The sequence below is a fragment of the Alternaria ventricosa genome, assembly GCF_023758065.1.
Source record: "Alternaria ventricosa strain BMP 2768 chromosome Unknown scaffold_6, whole genome shotgun sequence".
In the NCBI taxonomy this organism is placed as follows: domain Eukaryota; kingdom Fungi; phylum Ascomycota; class Dothideomycetes; order Pleosporales; family Pleosporaceae; genus Alternaria; species Alternaria ventricosa.
The window spans coordinates 757,813-778,705 of NW_026055686.1; the positions used below are offsets into that span (position 1 = coordinate 757,813).

The 20,893-nt window shown below is 51.6% G+C and overlaps 9 protein-coding genes across 9 annotated transcripts; 4 read left to right on the forward strand and 5 right to left on the reverse strand.

Annotated features, from left to right (window-relative positions):
* Window positions 1-178: 178 nt before the first annotated feature.
* On the reverse strand, window positions 179-2,755 carry J4E93_004338 (uncharacterized protein; the record flags this gene model as incomplete). The annotated part of the gene is made up of 5 exons (XM_049342266.1): window positions 179-1,784; window positions 1,831-1,981; window positions 2,039-2,364; window positions 2,421-2,607; window positions 2,686-2,755. The coding sequence occupies 5 exons, from the start codon at window positions 2,753-2,755 to the stop codon at window positions 179-181; spliced, it is 2,340 nt and encodes a 779-aa protein (XP_049200418.1).
* A 388-nt stretch (window positions 2,756-3,143) lies between these two features.
* Window positions 3,144-3,630, reverse strand: J4E93_004339 (uncharacterized protein; the record flags this gene model as incomplete). The annotated part of the gene is made up of 2 exons (XM_049342267.1): window positions 3,144-3,563; window positions 3,622-3,630. 2 exons carry the CDS (start codon window positions 3,628-3,630, stop codon window positions 3,144-3,146), a joined length of 429 nt encoding a protein of 142 aa, XP_049200419.1.
* A 362-nt stretch (window positions 3,631-3,992) lies between these two features.
* On the forward strand, window positions 3,993-5,034 carry J4E93_004340 (uncharacterized protein; the record flags this gene model as incomplete). Its single annotated transcript, XM_049342268.1, has 5 exons — window positions 3,993-4,060; window positions 4,109-4,126; window positions 4,191-4,569; window positions 4,619-4,722; window positions 4,926-5,034. 5 exons carry the CDS (start codon window positions 3,993-3,995, stop codon window positions 5,032-5,034), a joined length of 678 nt encoding a protein of 225 aa, XP_049200420.1.
* Window positions 5,035-5,629: 595 nt separating this feature from the next.
* On the forward strand, window positions 5,630-6,698 carry J4E93_004341 (uncharacterized protein; the record flags this gene model as incomplete). Its single annotated transcript, XM_049342269.1, has 2 exons — window positions 5,630-6,254; window positions 6,304-6,698. 2 exons carry the CDS (start codon window positions 5,630-5,632, stop codon window positions 6,696-6,698), a joined length of 1,020 nt encoding a protein of 339 aa, XP_049200421.1.
* A 690-nt stretch (window positions 6,699-7,388) lies between these two features.
* J4E93_004342 (uncharacterized protein) lies at window positions 7,389-8,623 on the forward strand (the record flags this gene model as incomplete). The annotated part of the gene is made up of 2 exons (XM_049342270.1): window positions 7,389-7,677; window positions 7,734-8,623. The coding sequence occupies 2 exons, from the start codon at window positions 7,389-7,391 to the stop codon at window positions 8,621-8,623; spliced, it is 1,179 nt and encodes a 392-aa protein (XP_049200422.1).
* An 861-nt stretch (window positions 8,624-9,484) lies between these two features.
* Window positions 9,485-10,456, reverse strand: J4E93_004343 (uncharacterized protein; the record flags this gene model as incomplete). The annotated part of the gene is made up of 1 exon (XM_049342271.1): window positions 9,485-10,456. The coding sequence occupies one exon, from the start codon at window positions 10,454-10,456 to the stop codon at window positions 9,485-9,487; it is 972 nt and encodes a 323-aa protein (XP_049200423.1).
* A 712-nt stretch (window positions 10,457-11,168) lies between these two features.
* On the forward strand, window positions 11,169-12,412 carry J4E93_004344 (uncharacterized protein; the record flags this gene model as incomplete). Its single annotated transcript, XM_049342272.1, has 3 exons — window positions 11,169-11,215; window positions 11,275-12,009; window positions 12,064-12,412. The coding sequence occupies 3 exons, from the start codon at window positions 11,169-11,171 to the stop codon at window positions 12,410-12,412; spliced, it is 1,131 nt and encodes a 376-aa protein (XP_049200424.1).
* Window positions 12,413-12,924: 512 nt separating this feature from the next.
* On the reverse strand, window positions 12,925-13,734 carry J4E93_004345 (uncharacterized protein; the record flags this gene model as incomplete). Its single annotated transcript, XM_049342273.1, has 1 exon — window positions 12,925-13,734. One exon carries the CDS (start codon window positions 13,732-13,734, stop codon window positions 12,925-12,927), a length of 810 nt encoding a protein of 269 aa, XP_049200425.1.
* Window positions 13,735-19,325: 5,591 nt separating this feature from the next.
* J4E93_004346 (uncharacterized protein) lies at window positions 19,326-20,626 on the reverse strand (the record flags this gene model as incomplete). The annotated part of the gene is made up of 3 exons (XM_049342274.1): window positions 19,326-20,095; window positions 20,146-20,429; window positions 20,481-20,626. The coding sequence occupies 3 exons, from the start codon at window positions 20,624-20,626 to the stop codon at window positions 19,326-19,328; spliced, it is 1,200 nt and encodes a 399-aa protein (XP_049200426.1).
* Window positions 20,627-20,893: the final 267 nt, after the last annotated feature.

Here is a 20,893-nt window from a genome sequence, read left to right on the forward strand (position 1 = left end):
CATGTGGCATCTGGTAGGAGTGGGAAGCAGAATTGCCCACCTAGAGTCTTGGTATTTTCTGCATCAAGGTATAACTCCCCCGCCGACATGATTAAACCTCCGCTATTATACGTACATCTATGTTGTTTCCATATACCACCTCATTTCCTCTGGAGCCCCCGCGAACCGAGGTCGTCGATTACTGGGTCTCTTCCTCAGTGGGAGCAAGGTTCTCCGCTAGCACCTTGTCCACCTCCGCCATGGACAACCCGTGCACCTTCGCCATATCGACGCGGAAATCTTGCTCCTGGGGGAGCTTCTTGTGCTCCTTAGGAGTACCTACACAGCGCGGACAGGTTCTCGGCTTGTACGAGCAATGTGTCGCCAGGTAGTGCTTCTGCCTCGCTGCGTAAGTCGGGTACACTATAGTCTGGTCGCACTCATCCTTGCGAGTGCAGGGGGAAGGCTTGAAGTTGTGAATTGTACGGACATGTTCCTGCATGCCCTTGAGAGCCGTAAACGTTTTGTCGCAGCCGCTTGTTGTGCAAGGAACTTTCTTGTCATGCGACTTTTGTTTTCCTTTACAAAACAGTTCGTGCGCCTGCATGCGTTGATTAATTGTTGCGCTGAAGCCGCATCCTTTTGAGCAACTCATGCCAAAAATGCTAGAAGAGTCCTTGCTGCCTCCGTTGATTGCCAGAGTCTGAGCTGATCTGATGTTGATCTTGGAGAAGTGTTCGATGAACGAGATCCACGAGAGTGTAAAGGGGTCCTCCTCGGTGGAAATCGAGGATGTTGATTCATACGGGTCTTTGGGAGAGTTTGCGGCGGCCAGTGGTTCGAGATCGAAAATGTCTTCCGAGTAACTGTTCATGTCGAATACTTTATCTGATAGTAGGCTTTCCACGAAGCCTGACAACATCGGATCTACTGGGATCTCGCTCTGCACCATGTCGACTTCGAATGCTGGGGCATGCGTCATGGCGTTTTGATCGGCTTCTGACAGCGGGTTCGTCTTGCGCCTTTTCGGGGCTGACACGGTCGGAGTCAACTGTGGATCTATAGGGATGTAGTCCTCGTTCTCCTTTTCCGAATCGACGCGGTTGAATCCGGACAGGCTGCTGGCCTTGACCCATTCGTCACGATGAGCCTTTGCCATGTGTCGTCTTGCTCTCCTCTTATCATTCTGGGACGCCGGCCCTTTGCTGCCGAGGTACTTTTCTACCTCCTCCGTGCTGAATTTCGGTTTCTTGTATTCTAGTTGTGACTGTTCGTGAAGCCTTGTTGCCGGCATCTTCGTCCAGTCGGCCTGTAAGCGCTCTTCCATGAGACCTGATACCGCACCACCTATGTAGTCCTGGGTGACGCCTGACTGGGCCATTGAATTCGTGTGACCTAACAACCTTCTGGCACGCTCGTGGCTCGAGGTTTCTTTGGTGGACGGCAAGTGGTGGGCCTCGAAGGCTACACCGCGGCGGATGTCATGCGTCCCTGGGGTTGTCAACAATCCTCCCAGGGAAGAAGCCCGCTGTAGAACCGTGCGCAGTTGCGATTCTGGCGCCGGGGAATCGTAAGTGAGGGCATGACCAGCATTCGACGCCCTCAATATGGGCAGTGTAGGATCTTTCCACAACATCGTCTTGTTTCGCCGTGCACGGGTTGTGGCCAGGAGAGACTCGATCGAGGTTTCTGCGACATTGCCGCTCCGGAGGGCCATTACGACGAGAAGCTTGATGGGATCGCATACGTTGAATTGTGGCGGCAGCAGCTCTAGCTTAATCGAGTGTGCGATGTTGCTACTATCCCTATAGATGGTCAGAAAGAAGCTCAGGGTAGCGTTATCAGACTTACTTGTTGCCTTTTGTGTAGCGGAGTTCAACGAGACAATCGAGTGCTTCGAATCCTGCTTGATCCGTGACGAGCCTCACGGTGAAGTCACCCCATTTGGCATACTCTCTGCCCTTGTAGCATGACGACTGTGCAAGGTCTCCCGACCTAGCCCCTGTTGATACCATTAGAGCCATAGACAAGGCTCCTTGAAGAACAAAATCCCAATTACGGCATCCGTTCATGGCAGCATCGCGGAGCCACGCGGTGGCGATGAACAACACGAGGCGTCCACTCATCCATTTCTTCTCCCTACTCTCGTCTTTAGTTATATGACCCTGTTCAAGCATTTCGCCGAATGCAGCCTTGATCTGGGTGGCTTCTCCTGGTTTGATCTTGAACTCGGGATGCGCGGCTTGCGTGGTGATGATGATCAGGGCAATGCCATCAGAGAGGCTTGAGTAGGCCATGATTCCAGAGGGGCCGCGGCCTTCGATGTACTTCGGGTATGCGTAGGCGAAGCGTATAATGTGCTCGCTCGTAGGCATCTGGTCTGGTCTAGAAATCTGTTAGGAATCGAGGACCTTGAAGTTTGGCGTGTCGGGGTATCTTACGCAACGTTCAGACTGTCCTTCAAGAACCCAAGGAATCGGTTACGCCAAACGGCCTGCGCGTTCTTCGTCCTGGGGGAACCGTAGTAGATGGGTCGCTGTTTGTACGCAATTTTGCTCGAGACGCGATCTTCTGCTGCTCGGGCGAGGGCCCGGTGCAATGAGTCGCCGCCTAGATGTGCGTACTCATCTACAGAACAACGCATTAGCTTTCTAGCTCTCCAGTGCACGGGAAAGAATCGAAGGCCTTGAATTAGGGCGCACTTACCTTGTCGTTCCGGAATCTCGATGTCGGAGGAGTTGAAGTCATCCGCGAGGGTAGCCGTGTTGCCGGCCATCGTCAGCGCATGCACTATTCGAGGTAACGAGGACGACGGAAAGGCTGATGGAGGACGGGTGAGGGAAAAGTCTGCAAGTTTTGACGTGTGCGGGGCAAGGTGAGTGTTTGCGCTGAGGTTGGAAAGAGCGAATGGCGTGGTAAACGTGGCACACCGCCACCTTTTCAAGCTAATTGGACAGCAACGTAGTGATGCAAGATGAAGAGGCTGATGGAAACAATCCTTTTGATTCGTGTTATAGCTGTGGCAGTCATTTCTCGACCAATGCGGCATAGAATCATGCTAACATCCAAGCTTGTCACACATCCGAAAGAGGAAGCGTCGACGGAACCAAGCTTATTGGCAACTCATGACCGTGTAGGTATCGACGTCTTCGATATACACCCGTCTAGTCCTCGTCCTCCTCGTCCTCCTCGTCCTCCTCGTCCTCCTCGTCCTCCTCGTCCTCCTCGTCCTCCTCGTCCTCCTCGTCTCCCTCCTCCTCCTCGCTTGTCTGAACCAACCACTGCGGCGGAAATGACATATCCGGGACATCGGGCGGCTCATCGTGAGGGCGTACCAACGGTCGCATCAAGACAGTGTTGACGGTCTTCTTCTTCGACTGGATATTGATGATACAGTCATCAATACTGCATCCCAACGCTTGCAGTCGAATGACGATGACGGTATAGGGCTGGCCGGGACGCAGCAGCCGACTGTAAAGTTGCAACTCGGCATTCCTATTCCACCAGACTTCGGTTTGGATCATGATGGACGCCTCTGGGATATTGATGCCCTCTCCACCGGCCTTTCCGGAGAGAAAAAGTGGCTTTGACGGGGTAGTGTGGGATGATCTGAATGTTCTTCATCCTGCAAGGTGCCCTCACTTTTGTCATCGCCGTTGTTGTGTTGTGTGTGTGTGTGTGCGTGTTGTGTGTGTGTGTGCGTGTTATGTGTGAGGGTTGCTAAATCTCTATTATGCAAGCAAGCTTGCATAATAGAGATTTAGCGTGTATTCTAGGTTGGGCTACTGGATTCCCATCATGCAAGCAAGCTTGCATGATGGGAATCTAGCAGCCAAAAGTAATGGCGTTGGTTGTTCATCATACAGGGTGTTGTCACCTTTATCATCGCCGTAGTCGCCTGCTTTACCCTTCCTGACGAGCCTTTAACTACATGGTGGCTCAACCCCGAAGAACGCCAACTTGCGCACGCCCGGGTTGCGCGAGATACAGTCGGCCACTCCGCCGACGTTTCCATGCTCGCAGGCCTCAAGGAAGCTATCCGCGACCCCAAAGTTTGGGTGTTCGTTTATATGCAACACCTGTTAGTTCCATCGGTTCCGCTACAACTACCGTCTCTGACACTTTCTAGGCACATTGCTACCAATGGGTAAGTTCTGACTGTACGAAGTGCATGTGAGACACATACTGACTTCGTACCCCTACCTCTGCAGGTTCAAGAACTTCATGCCAACGATCGTTAACACACTCGGCTTCTCTCAGGAAGTCACACTCGTATTGACATGTCCACCTTACTTGATTGCGGGCGCATTCTCCGTCGCATGGGCCATATCATCTGGCCATTTCAACGAACGCACCTGGCACATCACGATTGCCAAAGGCGTGGCTGTCTTTGGCTTCGTGCTCGGCTGCGCGACTATGAACGTGGGCGCGAGGTACTTTGCCATGTGCGTCTTTACCATCGGCACGTATGGCGTCAACAGCATTATCCTTGGATGGGTGTCCTCAACCTGTGGACAAACGAGGGAGAAGAAATCTGCGGCGCTGGCTATTGCCAACGTCGCAGCTACACTCAGCTTGATCTGGACTCCCGTAAGTCTGGCATCTCGATCGCCTGGATATATTGACTAATGTTGAATAGTACATCTGGCCAGAGTGGTCTGAGCCGCGGTTCGTCTTCCCCTTGGCTATGAGTGCTGGTATGGCACTCATGTGTGCGGCTGGCGCATGGTTCATGCGCTGGTGGTTAGTGCGAGAGAATAGGAGGATCAAGAGCTCGAACTCTGAGACAACGATGTTCTACGCCTACTGAAAGAAGAAACGTCTCGAAAAAATATCTTGGATGTAGCCTACAGCGTCTACATCGCTGTATCGTAGATGTACATGGAGACGTACCAGCTCAGAATTCGTCGGCAAATTACATTTGTCACATGCCTAACCACCTACAGTACCTTCAAAGTCATTGCAATTGGATCATCACAAGACGAGCGCGCAAACAAGAAGATGCTGTCACATGTTGCTCTTGTTCTGGAAAAGAGCTGGATGTCGGTTAAATGAGTCATGAACCGCAGGGCTGATACGGAGTCTCGCCAGGACTTCGGGAACTCCTGGGGTAGGAATCCTTTGACCTTTCTGGAAGGCAGCTGGCGATCGGTGTGTTTTGATTCGCTTAAGTCATTCAACATCTTCCGTCATTATGCCGTACGAAGTGATTTTCCAGCTATTTTCCCCTGTAGGAGTTTCCGATCACCTGCCAACCCTCTGTGCACGGCAATCATTGATAATTTAAATAACACAAGCCAACTATGTGGCAAAGATCGATGCTTCATGGGGCTAGCGAAGGATCCCAACTGTTACATGAGACACATCCTGCGCGGCATGCCACGCCGCATCCCACGGCAGTGTCTCTAACAATGAGCCCACTTTATGTATCGCGCCCGGAGGGCCTAAAGTTCGTCTAACATTCTGCAAACCTTTGCAACACCAATCATCACCATCATGGGATTGTGGGACGTGGAAGACTATGGCTTCATCGCTGATAGGGCTTGCTGGTCCATGTTCGCAGTCACAGCTGGCGAGTAGCCCTATTATGTTGCGCCGAATGGCAGCTAACTGTCTTGCAGTCTTCGTGGCGTTGAGAGTCGGCACTCGCATGTCCAGCAAAGGCGGGGGCCTTGGAATGGACGACTATATCACCGTATTCTGCGTCGTTGTGATGCTTGTCACCTGCATCCTAATCTCGATCGGCACACAGTACGGTCTCGGACGGAGAATGGAGGATATCGATCCCCCGTTGATACCGCGAGCTCTCAAGTGGAATGTAATCATCAGTTCGGTACTGATATGGACATTTTCGCTACCCAAATTCGCCATCATCGCTATTCTCAAGCGCATTCTGAACTACGGCCTCAAAACGACGATACTATTCTGGGGCCTCGCGCTCAGCTCCCAGGCCTGTATACTGGCTACCTCGATTTGGTGGTACAAGCAATGCGATCCGGTCGAGTTCGGCTGGAACAGAACTATACCGGGCGGGAAATGTGCCAGTACTAAAGTCATGTCAGATTTGGGCTATTTCACTTCGGCCTACTCTGCCTTCCTAGACGTTTTCTTCGCCGTGTACCCGATTCCATTCATTATGCGCCTCAACATGCCACTCAAGAACCGCATCCTGGTCTCGATCGCGCTGGGCCTCACTATACTGGCCTTCATCCTCACCATCTACAAACTCACAATCTTTGGGGAAATTTTTGTAGTACTGGCTGAGAACCCAACTTGTGAGTTATGCCACCCACATATTTCTCAGCACAGAACTAACTTCATTAGACCCAGTCCCGCTTCTCGATATACTCGGCCTAGGAGAGGGTTGCATTCTCGTGGTATGCTCCTCTTTGCCCACACTGGGCCCGCTCTTCCGCTTGGTCAGAGGCAAGGTTCGGACTCTCAGTGGCAGTGGCAATGGCAGTAGGACCACCAGCCAGGGACAACGCAGCAGCGCCACCCACCGAGGGCTATCCAGCACCAGCGGAAGATGGGAAAAACTTCGAAGGCATCAGTTGGATGACGAGGAGAGGGCATCGAGCCACGCAGGTGAAAGCATCGACGACATCCCGCTCGTTTACCACGGCGCGGACCAGATCCACAAGACACTTGAGTTTAACGTGACGACGAGCGCAAAGGGTGACCGATGGGCGAAGCCAACTGACGATCGTGACACGTAGCTTGGTATCAGTGTGGGGGTTAGTACTTCCTCTGAGCATCTACGCGCGCGATAGGGCAGCAGGGTCATGGTGACGATCTGATTGGGCAGGCTTTGATGTTGTTGGGGTAATGTTATAAAGACGAGGAACTGTAAGACTGAGGTTAATACAGACTCTTGAGCAGCGCCAAAGTTCAACTGCAACAATAATCATCGACCGGTAGGTCTTGTCAAGATCGCTCGCACGAGTTCGCGGGGCTGCATGCCAAGCACCACATGCCAAGGATGGCGTGAGAAGTTGGGGGTGGCCCGACAAGTGGGTCTGCCCCTGAGACATCCTTGCTCACTCAAATCTCGGATATCGTGTCCTCCGCTGATCAATGCTAACCATTTCAACCCACATGGCATCAAATCGTGCGGCTGATTCGAAGTAATTCGGGACTAATTACTCCATAGAAGCTTGGTCACATCACGTGTCCTCGAGGACAGTTTACGTATCAGGAAAGTATATAGAGGAAAAATGGATCCTCGTACGCGCTTATCTGTTACGAGTAACTTGCTAACTACTACAGTATTTGGAAAGCTCCAGTCAACCGGTAGATATGGCCAGGATTTACGGTAGATAACAACGTTACTCTTTGTCAAATAGTAGACCGCGTGTCGTTCCCGTTGTTCCTGCATCTTTCCCACAAAGTTATATCCCATTTCCAACATGGCATCAGCAGACCAAATTATCGGAGCCCTGGAGGGCCTCGACGCGAACTCCTTCGGTAACGAAGCAGAGCGCGTCCGGGCCTTAGACGCGCTGACCCTGGCCTTGAGCAAAGTACAGAAGCCGTGGGACATTGTTTGGCAGCACTGCTGGGTCAACCCGGCCACCAATGCATGCGTCAAGACGTTAATTGACGCGGGTGTCTTCAGCAAATGGATCGAGATCGGAGGCGGGGAGAAGACTTGCGCGGAACTGGCCGAATTAACGGGTGTCGATGTAGTGCTTATTCGTAGGTTCCATGTCTGCTCTGCTTAACCTATAATAAGCATTCTGACGGCAATGCAGGACGCATGGTTCGGCAAATTTCTGGGCAGAATCTCGTCATCGAAACCGACGAGGACACCTATAAGCCTACACCGTGGGTACGCGCTCTCGCTGAGGATCAGGCTCTCGCCAACGTCTACGGTGAATTCTACGGCTTCGTCAATTCCCCCATGTTCAGGACTCTGCCAGCCTACCTCAAGAAGACGGGATACAAGGTCCCTACTAACCCCAACGACGGCAACTGGCAGTTCATGAGAGGCTCAGATGAAAATCTGTTTCAGTCCCTTGGCGCGAACCCTGCCGCCGCAAGGGAATTCAACGATGCCATGGAGAGTCACTCCAAGCATAACTTAACACCCTGGGTTGATGTATACCCAACTGAGACTCTTGTGAAAGAGTCCAAGCCTGACCGGCCTCTTGTCGTCGATGTCGGTGGTAGCAAGGGCCACGATCTGACCAAATTCCATCTGCGCCACCCTGATATCCCTGAGGGCAGTCTTGTGCTCCAAGACCTTCCTGATATTCTCAAGGAGTTGACTATTGACGACACCATCTCCATCCACCCTCATGACTTTTTTGAACCACAGCCCGTGCAAGGTGCCCGTGCCTACTTCATGCACAACGTGCTGCACGACTGGGAAGACACGAAGGCGAAGCAGATCCTTTCTCACCTTGCCGAAGCTATGGAACCCGGGTACTCGAAGCTTCTCATTCACGAAAGCTTGGTTAGCTCTGTGAAGCCGCTCGCTCGTGTGACAACGTCCGATATCACCATGATGGCGTGCCTTGGTGCGAAGGAGAGGACAGAGGCTGAATGGCGGGCGCTGGTGGAGAGTGCGGGATTGAAGGTGCTCAAGATTTGGAGACCACCTCACTCCGTAGAAAGTGTTATTGAGGCAGAGCTAGCCTGAATTGTAGAACGCCCCGTTGTATATGTGTCGCGCGGTTCGGTGCGAATATTGTAGAAAGAGTAGCTGGAAGGGAGTGTATGTATTTTATAGTTCGTAGCTTCCTAGCTGAGCTTAGATGAAGGTCATCGCCCGGCGTTAATAGTACCAAGGTTTCCGACAGCGCTTGGCCTGCGACACCCCCTCAGATCTCATTCCAGATGAGGCCCGATTATCGTCAGAGTTCGCGCTCTGGTCAATAGCATCATGATGAGGCCGGTAACCTGGCTGAGGTCATTCCCATTCGCTTGCCGTATCCTCGGTTTGCAATGAGTATATAATTCGCTAAACCGTCTATTCCTTCACATACGACCATAGGATCATGAGAATTAGGCTTCCCGTCCGCTCAGCCATATACAAGCATGATACCGGCGGATTAGTAGTTAGGTGGGTGACCACTAGCGAATCCCCGCTGTTGTATGTTTTTGCCATGATTTTTGCCCATGGCATGGAAGGGAACGACGTTCCATGACGGGGCGTGAAGCTGTCGCAGCGTCGACTTGAGACTTTATTTTTGCACAGAGCGCTGTATCAGCAACTCGACCGGAAATGTCGCGGCTCATATTGGTATCGTGAGCTTCAGTTTAGACAGCTGGTGTGGGGGATCTTCGGGCAGGCTCGGCGACGCGACTGCGAAAGCCAGACGAAGAACTCCGGTGCCTGCCTGCCAGAGATCTCACGTCAACCTTGACTTCTTCTTGCACTACCCACGGAAAGGTGCGTATTCAACATCTGTTATACACGTCGCAATAGCACTTCTCATATGCGGGGCAGCTGGTTCACGTTAGCAGCGGCGCAACGCGACTTCGATCGATCCAGTACTTACTAAACGGGCTCCTGCCCAAACAGAATGTGCCAAAGGTACTCGAAAACCCGCCCGCTTGTCTCGTCCTTCAGCGGAGTCTCCATCAGCCACGTGTAATACTTTTGGTACTCGTCCAGCGACCGCTTCCGTACCTGCTCGCTCGATACGGCAAACTGCGCGCAGCAAGGCGTCGCCAGGATATGCGGTACGTCCGTGTTGTTGAACAAGTCCCGCCACGCGTCCGGCATTGCTGCTTCGATTGTTCGATGCTCCTCAGGCGGATCTCGGAACGGCATCACTTCGTGCGGACAGCCGGGATCGTTGACGCAACGCAGATTCGCGTAGCCGTTGCTCTGGATGAAGTTGATGTTGAGACTTTGCAGAGAGACGACGTTGGAATGCTCTTGGTTGTCGGTATGCCATGCAATCGGATAGCCGTCCTTGTGTGGATGAATGAACGCGATTGTTGAAGGCAGGTTGTCGTAATTCTGCACGATGTATGCGAGGTATGCATTCGCTTCCATTCCCTTGTTCCTGAGGGTGTGTAGAGTGCTGTTGGTCAACGGATCCAGGGTCGATACATTGTGTGGAGTTTCGGTGTCGATTTCGTATATGGCTGCTTGCCAGTCTGGTAGATCGGTATGCACCCAATCTGTTTCGTCAGTGGGTAGCTTTGCCATTACCACGACGCGATCAGGTAGGGATGGGGTAGGTGTCGCCGCAGCAGTACTTTGCGTTGATGTGTTTATATGTTGAGAGGTGGTGGAAGTCGATGACATTTTCTCTTTCGCGCCTGAATTCGCATTCTCCTGCTCAAACATCTCTTGCTTTTCTTCTGCTTCCGTTGCCTCATATCGCCATGACTTTTCATCAACAATGGGATCGGCCGGTCCTCTTTCAGCGACATTGAAGTGGGTGTCAAAGAGATACCAGGAGCAGAGCAGGAACACTGCCAACACCAGAAACTCGATTTGTCTACGGGAACGCATCATCGCTTGATGGCAAGTGGGTTGAATGCACGAGAGGTAGTGAGATTGGGCATGCGACAGCTGATTCCAAGAAGATGTTCGGAAAAAGTGTTGCGTACACAGGCGATATCGAGCGCGTAGAAAGATTGCCGGTTGCAGGATCGTGGAAGCAACTGCGCCGTGCAGTCTGAAGCACAGGCACAGAGGTATCGTGAAATGCGACAGAAAATGGAATCCTTCGTCGCAGCTGGCAATCTATCGATGCGACATTGCGGCACAGCTCCTTTAGTATCAAGACACGTACAAGGAGTTGCGCGCGGTTATGCCATCGGCGCTAAGCGGCGCGCGCTGGTTGGTGAAATTGTGAGGCTCACGCGCATGCACGCTAACCCCATGTGATTGCGATGCAGCAGGGCATGAACTGAGCGTAGTACAACACCAAATTCGGTCAGATATGCTACACGACTCGTTTAAGCGCTATCACTTGACAGTACCTTACAGCCTTGCTGTCCCCCTACTCCCGCAGTTTTCAGCTTTCCAGTCCTCCCGTACGTCGTCACTTCCGAATTTGCAACACCAAACGTTGCAATGGGGTCTCCTGGTAGGCCTGTTCTCGTTATTTCTGGGGATTCTACACTTTGCGGTATTTGCGAAAAGCCAATGTCAGCCACAACCTATCGTCGCACCCATCCAGAATGTGTCTTTACCCAACGGGGCCTCCGTAAGAGGGATCTCCATGACAGTCGGTTCTAATGACCAGAACATCTCATTCTTTGCCAGCGGGTAAGTCTAATTGCATCATTCAGCTTGAGAATTCCCCATAGCTAACTGGTAATCGATAGCGATTACAACGAGACCTACATCTACGGAACCGATGGACTTTGTACAAAGGCCTACTCGTCTGGAGCATGCGTGACATTCCGTGGCGGCGCATACGATGCATCAAAATCTTCTACGGACAAAGCAATCGGCGATCGAAAAGACAGCGATGGCTTCAAAGCGGACTGGATCGAAGACGATCTCGTCTTTGGTGACAACACCACGCTGCCTTCATTCGGGTTTGGTGTTCCGGAACAAGATCTCAACCAAGCGTTCACCAGCCAATCTCAACTTGGACTAGGAAGCAACTCGTCCTTCCTCAACGCACTCCTATCCGCCGGTGATATAGGCACGAAAGCATACTCGATGTTTTGGGGACTGGTCGGTGGCCCTGCAGAAAAGCAGACGCGTGGTTCACTGGTCCTCGGTGGTCTGGACAGATCGTTGATCGCAGATCAAAATGACAACCTCACAGCATCGCTATACCATGGCGGTAAATGTGGAACGGGCATGATGGTAACAATTGGGGATGTCCTTCTGAACTGGCCAAATGGTACCGATATGAGCGTCTTCATGGGCTCACAATCAGCGGCGATACAAGCATGCATCAGTCCCAGTTTCGCAGGGCTGATGTCTCTCCCACTAAGCTACTACAACAACTTCTGGTCGCTCGCCGGTGGAACGCCGCCAGATGACAAGACAGAGGCGAGAAGCCTCGGTATCAACTACTTCACGATGCTCTTTGAGCCAAACAACGTGTAAGTACAGAAATCAATCCTTCGGAAAGATACACGACTAACGAGCAGATCCAGTTACTACGGCGGCCTCACGATTAAGCTGCAAAACAGCATCTCCGTAAAGATCCCCAACACTGAACTAGTTGTTCCCGACACGTACATCGCCTCCGATGGCGCGGTTCAGACGAATACATCGGTTCGTAACGTCGTCATCAACTCTCTTCAATTCGAGAACGACGACGATCTACCAGTCCTGGGCCGCCTGTTCATGAGCTCTGCCTACCTGATGGTCAATCAAGATGCTGGGATGTTCTCCATCTGGCAAGCAAGCACCGGATCAAAGACTTCCGACATCGTCGCAGTGGATGAGCAAAATAACATGGTCAGCGAGTTCTGCGCGAACTCTGAAGGGGGGCTCGCCTAGCGCTACATCCTTGCCCACGTCTTCCGCCACACCCCCGCCACAAAAAGAAATGTCGAGATTATCAGGTGGCGCGATAGGCGGCATAGCTGCTGGTGCGGTGGGCGGTGTTGTCTTGCTAGGGGCCATTGGCTTCTTTTTGTATCGTAGACGGCGATCAACCAGCACTGCAACGGAGGTGGCACAAGAACCAGAGTCGCAAACAGCAGATGTAAAATTACCGACGTACAGTGAGCTGCCAGTAGCCGCTCATGAACTTCCTGAAACCCGGTATAATGTATCAGAGCTGGATGGTAGAGCTGTCGACGGTAGTAGATATCAGTACAGAAATTAATCCCTTAATGTATAGCCTTCACATATATTACAACTGAATAAGTTTGATGGTAAATGGATGATAATTTGAGGTATAGACCCAAGTCACAACAAAGTCTATAGACAAGAAGGTAACGTGGTATCAAGAAGGTAAAAGGTAAAAAGGTCGTAACTCGTGATGTGTCTATCAAGACAGCAAACTTCTAAGCAGTGGCGAAGATCTTGCCAATGCTAGACAGGCTCTGGCCATCAGCAGAGATGAGGTACTTCTGGTCGGTGCTAGGTGCGACCATGTGGTAGGCGTAACGCTCGATCCAGGGCTGAGCATCCATCCAGGGAAGGACCTGCTTAAGGAACTCGTCGGCGTTGCCAGAAGTGACACCAAATTCGGTAACCCAGACGGGCTTGTTGAAAGTCTTGTGGAACTTGGTGAGGTAGTTCTTGAAGTCCTGAGCGTTGTCCCATGCGTAGTAGTGGGCGACGACAAAGTCGATCTGGCAGCCGTTGCAGGCAGACATGAATTGCTTGAGGTAGTTGATTCCCTTGTTGGGCTCGTCGGCGTTGGTGACGGAAGGAGAGCCGATGCGGAGACCCTGGGCAGCGAGGGGCTGGATGAACTTCTTGTGGGTTGCGGCGGCAGTGGCGACGTCGATGTTGGAGCCTCCACCACCAGCTTGGTCGGGCTCGTTGAAGCTCAGTACGTGCGAAACCTTGTAGTTCTTCTTGGCATTGGCGATGTTGGTGTTCCAGCCCTCAGTGCACCACTGCTGGTTGGAGTGGAGAAGGGGGACGTATTCAAGGTCGAGGGGTGTTCCGTCGATAACTGCCTCCCAGTCGTACATCCAGGAGACCTTAGAGCCGGCGAACTTGTGAGTCCACTGGGATCCAGAAACACCGTTGTGGTTCTTGGGGAAGGCAAGACCACGCTTGCTTCCACCACGTGCCTGAAGAGGAGATGCCTCGATCATGGAGGAGAGGCCAGCAAGGGCCAGAATGAAGGTAGAGGTAAGCATAATGAATGAATGAATGACAGATCAGTTGATCAAGGAATGACTGTGGGGTTGCTAGAGAGCGTGGTTGAGTTGGATCTTCAAAGGAGTGAGATACCGCTTTAAGGTGCCTTCCTCGACTTCTTTATATTCACGGAAATTAAGAAGCGCCCACGGTGAACGGAACTAACAGCTGTGGCCCACCGCCTGTGCGAGCCAGCGCATGGCGTAGCCTTCTCGGCCTTTCCTGCAGTGTTTCACCCAAGCCTACTGCCAACTCCGAAAATCCACGTGCGATAAGACCATCTCCCGCAAGCCCGGTCTGACGGCGCCGGTTGTGGGGTTTGACCATTCGTCAATCTTGGTAGGGCTGTAGGGGCCAAGCTTCATGTGGAAATTACACGTCGGGTACCCGTCAAATCACGATGCTGACGATTGATCGTCGCTCGCCGAGTTTCTGGAGCCACGTTGGTTTTCGCGGCATATGCACGAGAAGATCTTGCGTAGTAGTGGGCTTGGGGAGCAGCGTTGGGGGACCTAACGCAGCATCCATGTCTAGACTAGCTGTCTGTTCAGGAACAGCGCAGGAACAAACAGGAACAAGTTTTTGGTGACCGGACGAGGAATTGTTCTGGACTGCAGACTGACTTGGGGTGGAGCGCGCTAAGCAGATTGAGGCAGGCGTCGCCCGACTTCAAAAACGTCCCGCGCAGATCCTCACCATTTCGAGTCCACCCATGCACAAATCACCAACGACAACGTGTAATGTTGTCATGCGAATCGAGACGATACGAGGTGCGTCATGATTCATCGCAGGGTGCGACGACAGTGCTGCGCGCTTTGGGCATTGTTGTGCAGCAGGGACCTTCGAGACAGAAAGTAAACAAGACTTTGCTTTTCTGACTTTCTCATAATTTGGATGCGCCCACCAATCATGGCCATGAGACAAGCCTAGAAATGCCATGGGCCCGTACCGAGCCGCAATCTTCCGTCAACCACCAGGAACGCCTGCTGTCCATCCGGCGGCATCTTCTGACGGTGCCGCAGGCGACGGCGTCGACGCCTCGCGTGCTTTGACATTTTCACGTGGCGCTCCCAACACGGCTGATACTCCATGGCTTCCCACTGTGGCCTCTGAACGCCGAGGTGGATGACACTTGACGACTTGTAAAGGTCGAGACCCTTTTTCAACCAAGTCGCTTCATCCGCTCTCACATGTCAGCACGATGTCGGTCCGCGACTCTGGAATCTGGCATTTGGGCTGCAGTCCACAAACTTCAGTCAGCCTCTACAGAACAGACTTTGATAGTTCTCCACTCCTTCACCGATCATAGGTTGTACGCAAAACTCTGCCTCATCCCCGCTTTCAAGCGCTCACTGCACGTAAGGTGTTCCACTCGCGAGTTGAAAATCATGTCATCCGCAGCAAGATGCCGAGCACTGTCGGCTGATAGAGAGAAGGCGCCTGGGACCTAGGCATGTCTGAAGGAAGACCTGGGCCCTTCGTGCCGGGCTCGCGTACCATGGTAAGAGCGAGCGGCACTTGCATTACACGAACGGCCTCGGGAATCTTGAGAAAATCAGATTGACATCCGACAGTCTCCACGTATCAGCAAACACGGAGCAGACATTTTACTACCATACGTAAATGTCGGTTGTAACCAAGCGACTACGCTGCGCTAACGCACGCGCAGTGCAAGCACTGGGTGAAGGAATTGCCGTTCGTTGAGTTCTAGCGTGAACGACTGCATTGCAGTAGCAGGCGCAACAGCAGTTCCCCGCTCGCGAACGGAAAGATGGAGTGAAAACGTTGCATGTTGGCCGCGTTCCTTCGCTGCACACATTTCCAGCAGGAGAACCGAGCAGTTCGTATTTTGCGACGCCGCCGTTGACCGCGCGGCACTTCCACGGCCCGACATCCTCGTACCTCGACGCTTTGCGTTTGAACACCCGTCCAAGCCTATCGTACTTACGTCATGTTGCTGGATACCACTTGGGTACATTGATGCATGCGCATCGGTTGAGAAAAGCATGATCATTCGCTTGAACACTGCTTTTATCAGCCACCTCCTTGTGGAGTCTGTGGCTATGACCTTGTTGTGGCTCGTTGATAAGTAAAAAGCACCACACGCGGAGAAAGCACAGAGGAAGCACAGATACTGTCAATAGCTGTACGAACTCGTGTTGCTGCCAAGGGGCAACTCCATCGCGATTTTGCTATTATTGACAACGGCGAGGCTGGCATGAATCATTGGAGGAGACTGTGCGCGATGCGGAGAAGGCCATGATGCGGACTTTGCTCCTGTCTTGACAACGGTCGATACGAAAACCTTCCGGTGGCATCATGATAGTCGATGCGTCGGTTCTCCCTATACAGTCTGTATTCTTCAAAGGCCTCAATACGTGGCTATAGACATGGATGGACATGAGTCGATAAACGGAAGACTATTAATAACCATCGGCTTTAACGTCGTCGCCGATGAACATGGGATAACGTTTTGACATGTATTGGCAGGAGAACATAAATTTGGCACAAAGACAACACGGACAGAACGAGGCTCGCCTTCGCGCACGGCATTCCCGTAAGAACGCTTTGGGGACTGCATGTCCCTGGTGTGCGTATATTGCATCGACTTTTCCAACTCGACAGGTCATCAAAAATCACCCGTACGGTTTTAGCTATGCGGTGGAACATACGGGCTGTAACTGGCACGGGGTTCGTCATAGCTTGCTAGCGAAAGACAGACTCGGTTCTCACATGGGCTGCACAGGCGCAGTTTTTGGAGACAGCGAGATCAAAATTGAGGTGTAGATAACGCGGAAGGTGAAGAGTGGAGGGAAGACTTTATACCCCGTCGCTACAGTCGTTATATACTCGCACGCTCTCAACCTATCTATGCATACGCTCTTTCGCCCAAGCAACTATGTCGCTCAATTTAAGACATACAGCACTTCGATCTCAGTGTGCAGAAGACACGAGTCTCATTTTGAGACACCATCAATGAACTTGGCCGAAACATCTCATAATTGCTTTCCATCTCATTTCCTTATTGGACAGCTCGCACATAAACATTGTGCCTGTATCTTTCGATGATTGCAAGCACCGCTGAAGTACAGAAGCAACGGAAGACGGTAATGAGGGATATTTGGTACCGAAAGCCTCCGAGCCGACGCGTGGAATGTATCTTGTATTGCCTGTAATTCTCATGTAATCTTTGCAGGTATGTTTGGAAAGGCCCCTAGATAACATAGTACTGAACATGGGGAACAAGATATGGTCTGAATGCGGTATTTGAGAATGTCGTAGAATAGTAAACCCCGCTTGTGGAGGCAACACATCAAATCGACACATTCGATTTTAGGAAGAGGCGGAAGGACCGCAGGACATACGTACTAGAGGAGTCGATTTCAGAGAAAACACCACATCGCAACGTGATAGTATGGTTTTTGAAAAAAAGTCACTTTTGCTGTTATGACCGGATGTTGTGAAAAAAAAAAAGAGTTGTAGCAAGCAGAGAGTGTATTTATACCCCTTTTCTAGCTCTTTCCCGGCTCATATACCGTTCACGTTCAGACTTTCAGTTGCCGAAAAGCTGTCATAGCCCAGATGAATGCTTCTGCAGCGGCATACGGTGCTTGTGATAATGGTTGGAGCAGAACACCAAACAGCGGTCATAGCCGTGTCAAAGCGAATGTTTGAGTAGTAGAATCCGGCCAGCAAAGCGCTCCGCCAACATTTGTCGGTAACAGTAAAATTTCAAGTAGAGCTGTGCGCTCAGGTTCTTCTCATGTCTCTGTTGGCACTCCTTTTTGGAAAGAAGAAGAGGCGGTAGATTTGGAAGTCGCTGGAGAGCTGAAGAGCAGCACTCTTTTATATTATGGACTCCCGCTAAGAGCACCAAACATGGGAAGCCACCTGCTGGCTTTCGAAGTGAGGAACCCTCGGATCTTGTGACGTTGTGTTGCGGGACTTCGATCGCAGTCATACGTGAGATTGGATTAATCTTCCAGAGGAAAGCTCATCGGAACTTTGAATTTTGTTTTCGAGGACCTGGAAGGGGGAAAGACGACATATAGAAGTTACACATGATATTCTTTTTGATAGACAGAACCTACAGGCGCAGTACATGAGGTTTGCGAATGCATCTTTTGGTTCCTGCAATGGAGTAATAGTGTAGAGAAAGAGAGGTAATGAGTCGGTGGAGGAGAGTTTATGTACACGTCCACGTAGTGCGCAATCAGACGAAGAAGAAACATGTATGGTCTCTCGGTTGTTTTTAGAGGAAAGTAGCCGTGGCCATCCTGGTGGACCGATAGTTTCCAATCCAACCGCTGATTTTGAAAGGCGGGCAGCCGCCGAAAAGTCATTGGGCATTGTAGTATTTCTTTTTGTTGAACGAGAGAAGGCGCGACGGAACTCCATAGTAGTGATTGAACGGCATTTTGGAACAAGAGCAGGAGTCAACACCATGGCTCATTCATCGTCGCTTTGAGAAAAATGAAGGAGTGGAATGTCAAAGTAAGAAAGAAGAGGAGAAGAGCAGAGCAGAGCTAGATAGCTTTTATTCCAGCGAGAGTAGTCCATGTTCATTCTTGTCAATCCACTGTGTACCATGCGTCTCAGCTCTCTCGATCATGGGGGATCCGTATGCGTCTTTTGGTAAAGAGCAGAGCAAGTGCTCACTCACTCCATGCACCATTACTTTCTTAAATTTGAACTGCAGGCTCTGTTGCAACGAAGAACACATCGTGCTAAGTACGGCGGTTTCGTAGCAGATCATACGAAATAATTCAGTTTGTTTCGGCGCATACGAAGGATGCCGGCAGTCTTTGGGAATGGTGGAAGGCACCCTTGGGAAGGCGAGATATGCGCGCGGACGGCCGCGCTTTTGGAAGTTGCCACACAGCACATATCCATGTCGCAGGGTGTTTTTGATTTATTGAAACCCCTTCTTCAATCTTTTCATACACAAAATAGAAGTTGGTCCTTGGTACTTGCAAGAAGTATTGATATAAAAGAGGAGAAGTGCAGTGGAGTGAGGATTTAGACTTTTCTGCTGGAGCAGTGCCATGCGGCGATGCCCTGCATGTTTTTGGAAAGATTGAATCTGGTGAGACGGCACTTCTTTCGGTGAGCTCATGGAAAAGTGACCAATTCTTTTTTCGATGACGAGAAGCCCAAAGGAAGTTCTGGGAGGAAGATAGACGGCATTTCACAGTCCTCGGATGTAATTTGTAGGCGTTCGATGAGCAGAGGAAACATGCCCAGAGAAACAGCATTTTTGGAAGAGATGCGGAAGGCAAGACGCAACTCATAGATGTGCGAGTTCATCATTTTGGAAAGATGAGTACGAGGTGCATAGAAGAGAGCAGAAGCACAACGATCAGAGAGAATTTATATAGACATAGACAGCCAAGACGGGACGATGAAAAGTGATGTAGAAGTCCAGCATCCTTCCCCCACTCAGAGCAGTCTAAACACCTACAAATGCCGCTCAACGTGATCACATAACGCAAGCAGACGCTACCCACACAATGAATGACATGACGTGATATCTAACGCTCAAAACGCCCTCGACGCCGGGTATAACGCTCCAAGTCCCATCATTCAAGATCTACGGCCCGCCCTTTGGAGACTGACGGAATTCCACAAAATTGTACGGCACTGCGCTTACACCCACGTAGCGACCCTGTTTGGGATCGTATACAGCGTGCACACTGACCGTAATCTTCGCCCGCTCGCCGTATACCTCGACGAGGCCCATCACCACGAAGGCGCCGCGCGGGACCGGGTGTGGGTACGGTTTGAACGTTCTGCGAAAGTCGGCCTGGAATTGCGACAGGTCTAGTGTGAACTTCTTGGGATCGATTGTGACGCGGTCGAGGTCCTTGGTAGCGCCGTCGACAGATGCGACAGAGGGCGACGCACCTGGCTGCTGGGTAGGTGTCGCAGACGTGGAGAAAGGGCTTGGAGTGACGCTCGTCGTGGGGTTCGCCGATGATCGCGGGTTGGCGCTTATTCTCTGAACGAGCTCCTGGACGGTCTCGGTCTTCGATTCTGGACTCCAGCCCATGTAGACTTTGAATCCTTTCCATGAGCTTCCTAGTTTGCTTGTTGTGTTGTTGTATAGGGCTTTCGCTGCCTCTTTGGGATAGAATAGCCGATTCAGGCGGTGGTGAACAGTGCTGTCGACTGGTCGAGTTGCCTTCCGCAACGTTCCATCCTCCAACAGCTCTATCCCGGGCTGTTCGTATTCGTCGGGCGTGGTGTCTGGAAACTTGACCTCAATCCACACTTTGCCTTTGCTCGTGTCGATTTTGCCGGCTTTTGCGACGAGAATTGGGTGCTTGGCGAAAGCGTTGCGTACTTTGTATATTAATTCTCCTGTCACGTTGTCAGTACATGAACGACATGCTCGGCCAAGGATATCGTACCTCGTATCTTGTCCATTCTTGGACGGTCTGTCGCCAGCTTCTTGAACTGTTGCCATTCTGGATCTGACCCTTTCCAAAATCTCTTCGGCTGTAGCCTCGAAAAGCCGGTGGGTATGAATAGTATAGGGTCGTATTCTTCGTCGTCGTCTTCGTCTTCATCGTCTGCTTCTCGGCCGACCGTTGTCCACCCGCCGTCGTTGACCTCTTCAACTTCAACACTTATGCTAATATATCTCGAGATTCCGTAAAAGGCCAATCCGACAGCGACGGCACCGACTAATCGTCTGTGGACAGTTAGCACGTGGAAAGTACAGGGGATGTGTGAAGCGACTCACGACCTGCTGAGGAATGGTCGCCCTATACGCACTCGTTGTATTATGACTCGCTCGTGGCCATCTCGTGCTGCCGATCGGACTATACGCGCATGTGGTATCCGGTTCAAGAGGGAGAAGTTGCGCCGAAGCACCAGTGGCGTAGACATTGGTCTGGCGCAGGCGGAAGCGAGTGTTATGAGAATGAGGAACGCAAGATCAAGTAGAGAGACATTTAGGTCTGTCTAGAACAAAGAATGCGCGTGAAGCTGTGCAGCGTAAACAAGTGAATGCAGTTGATAGCGCCCCACGGGTTGTATCACTGATAGTTGCGGGCGGAGGTGAGGCAGGTTCGGCGCTAGTTCCGTCTAGGTCGCAGCGCAGCTCAGGATGGCGATGATGCACCTGCATCATCGCGGAACGTCCTCAACTCCATC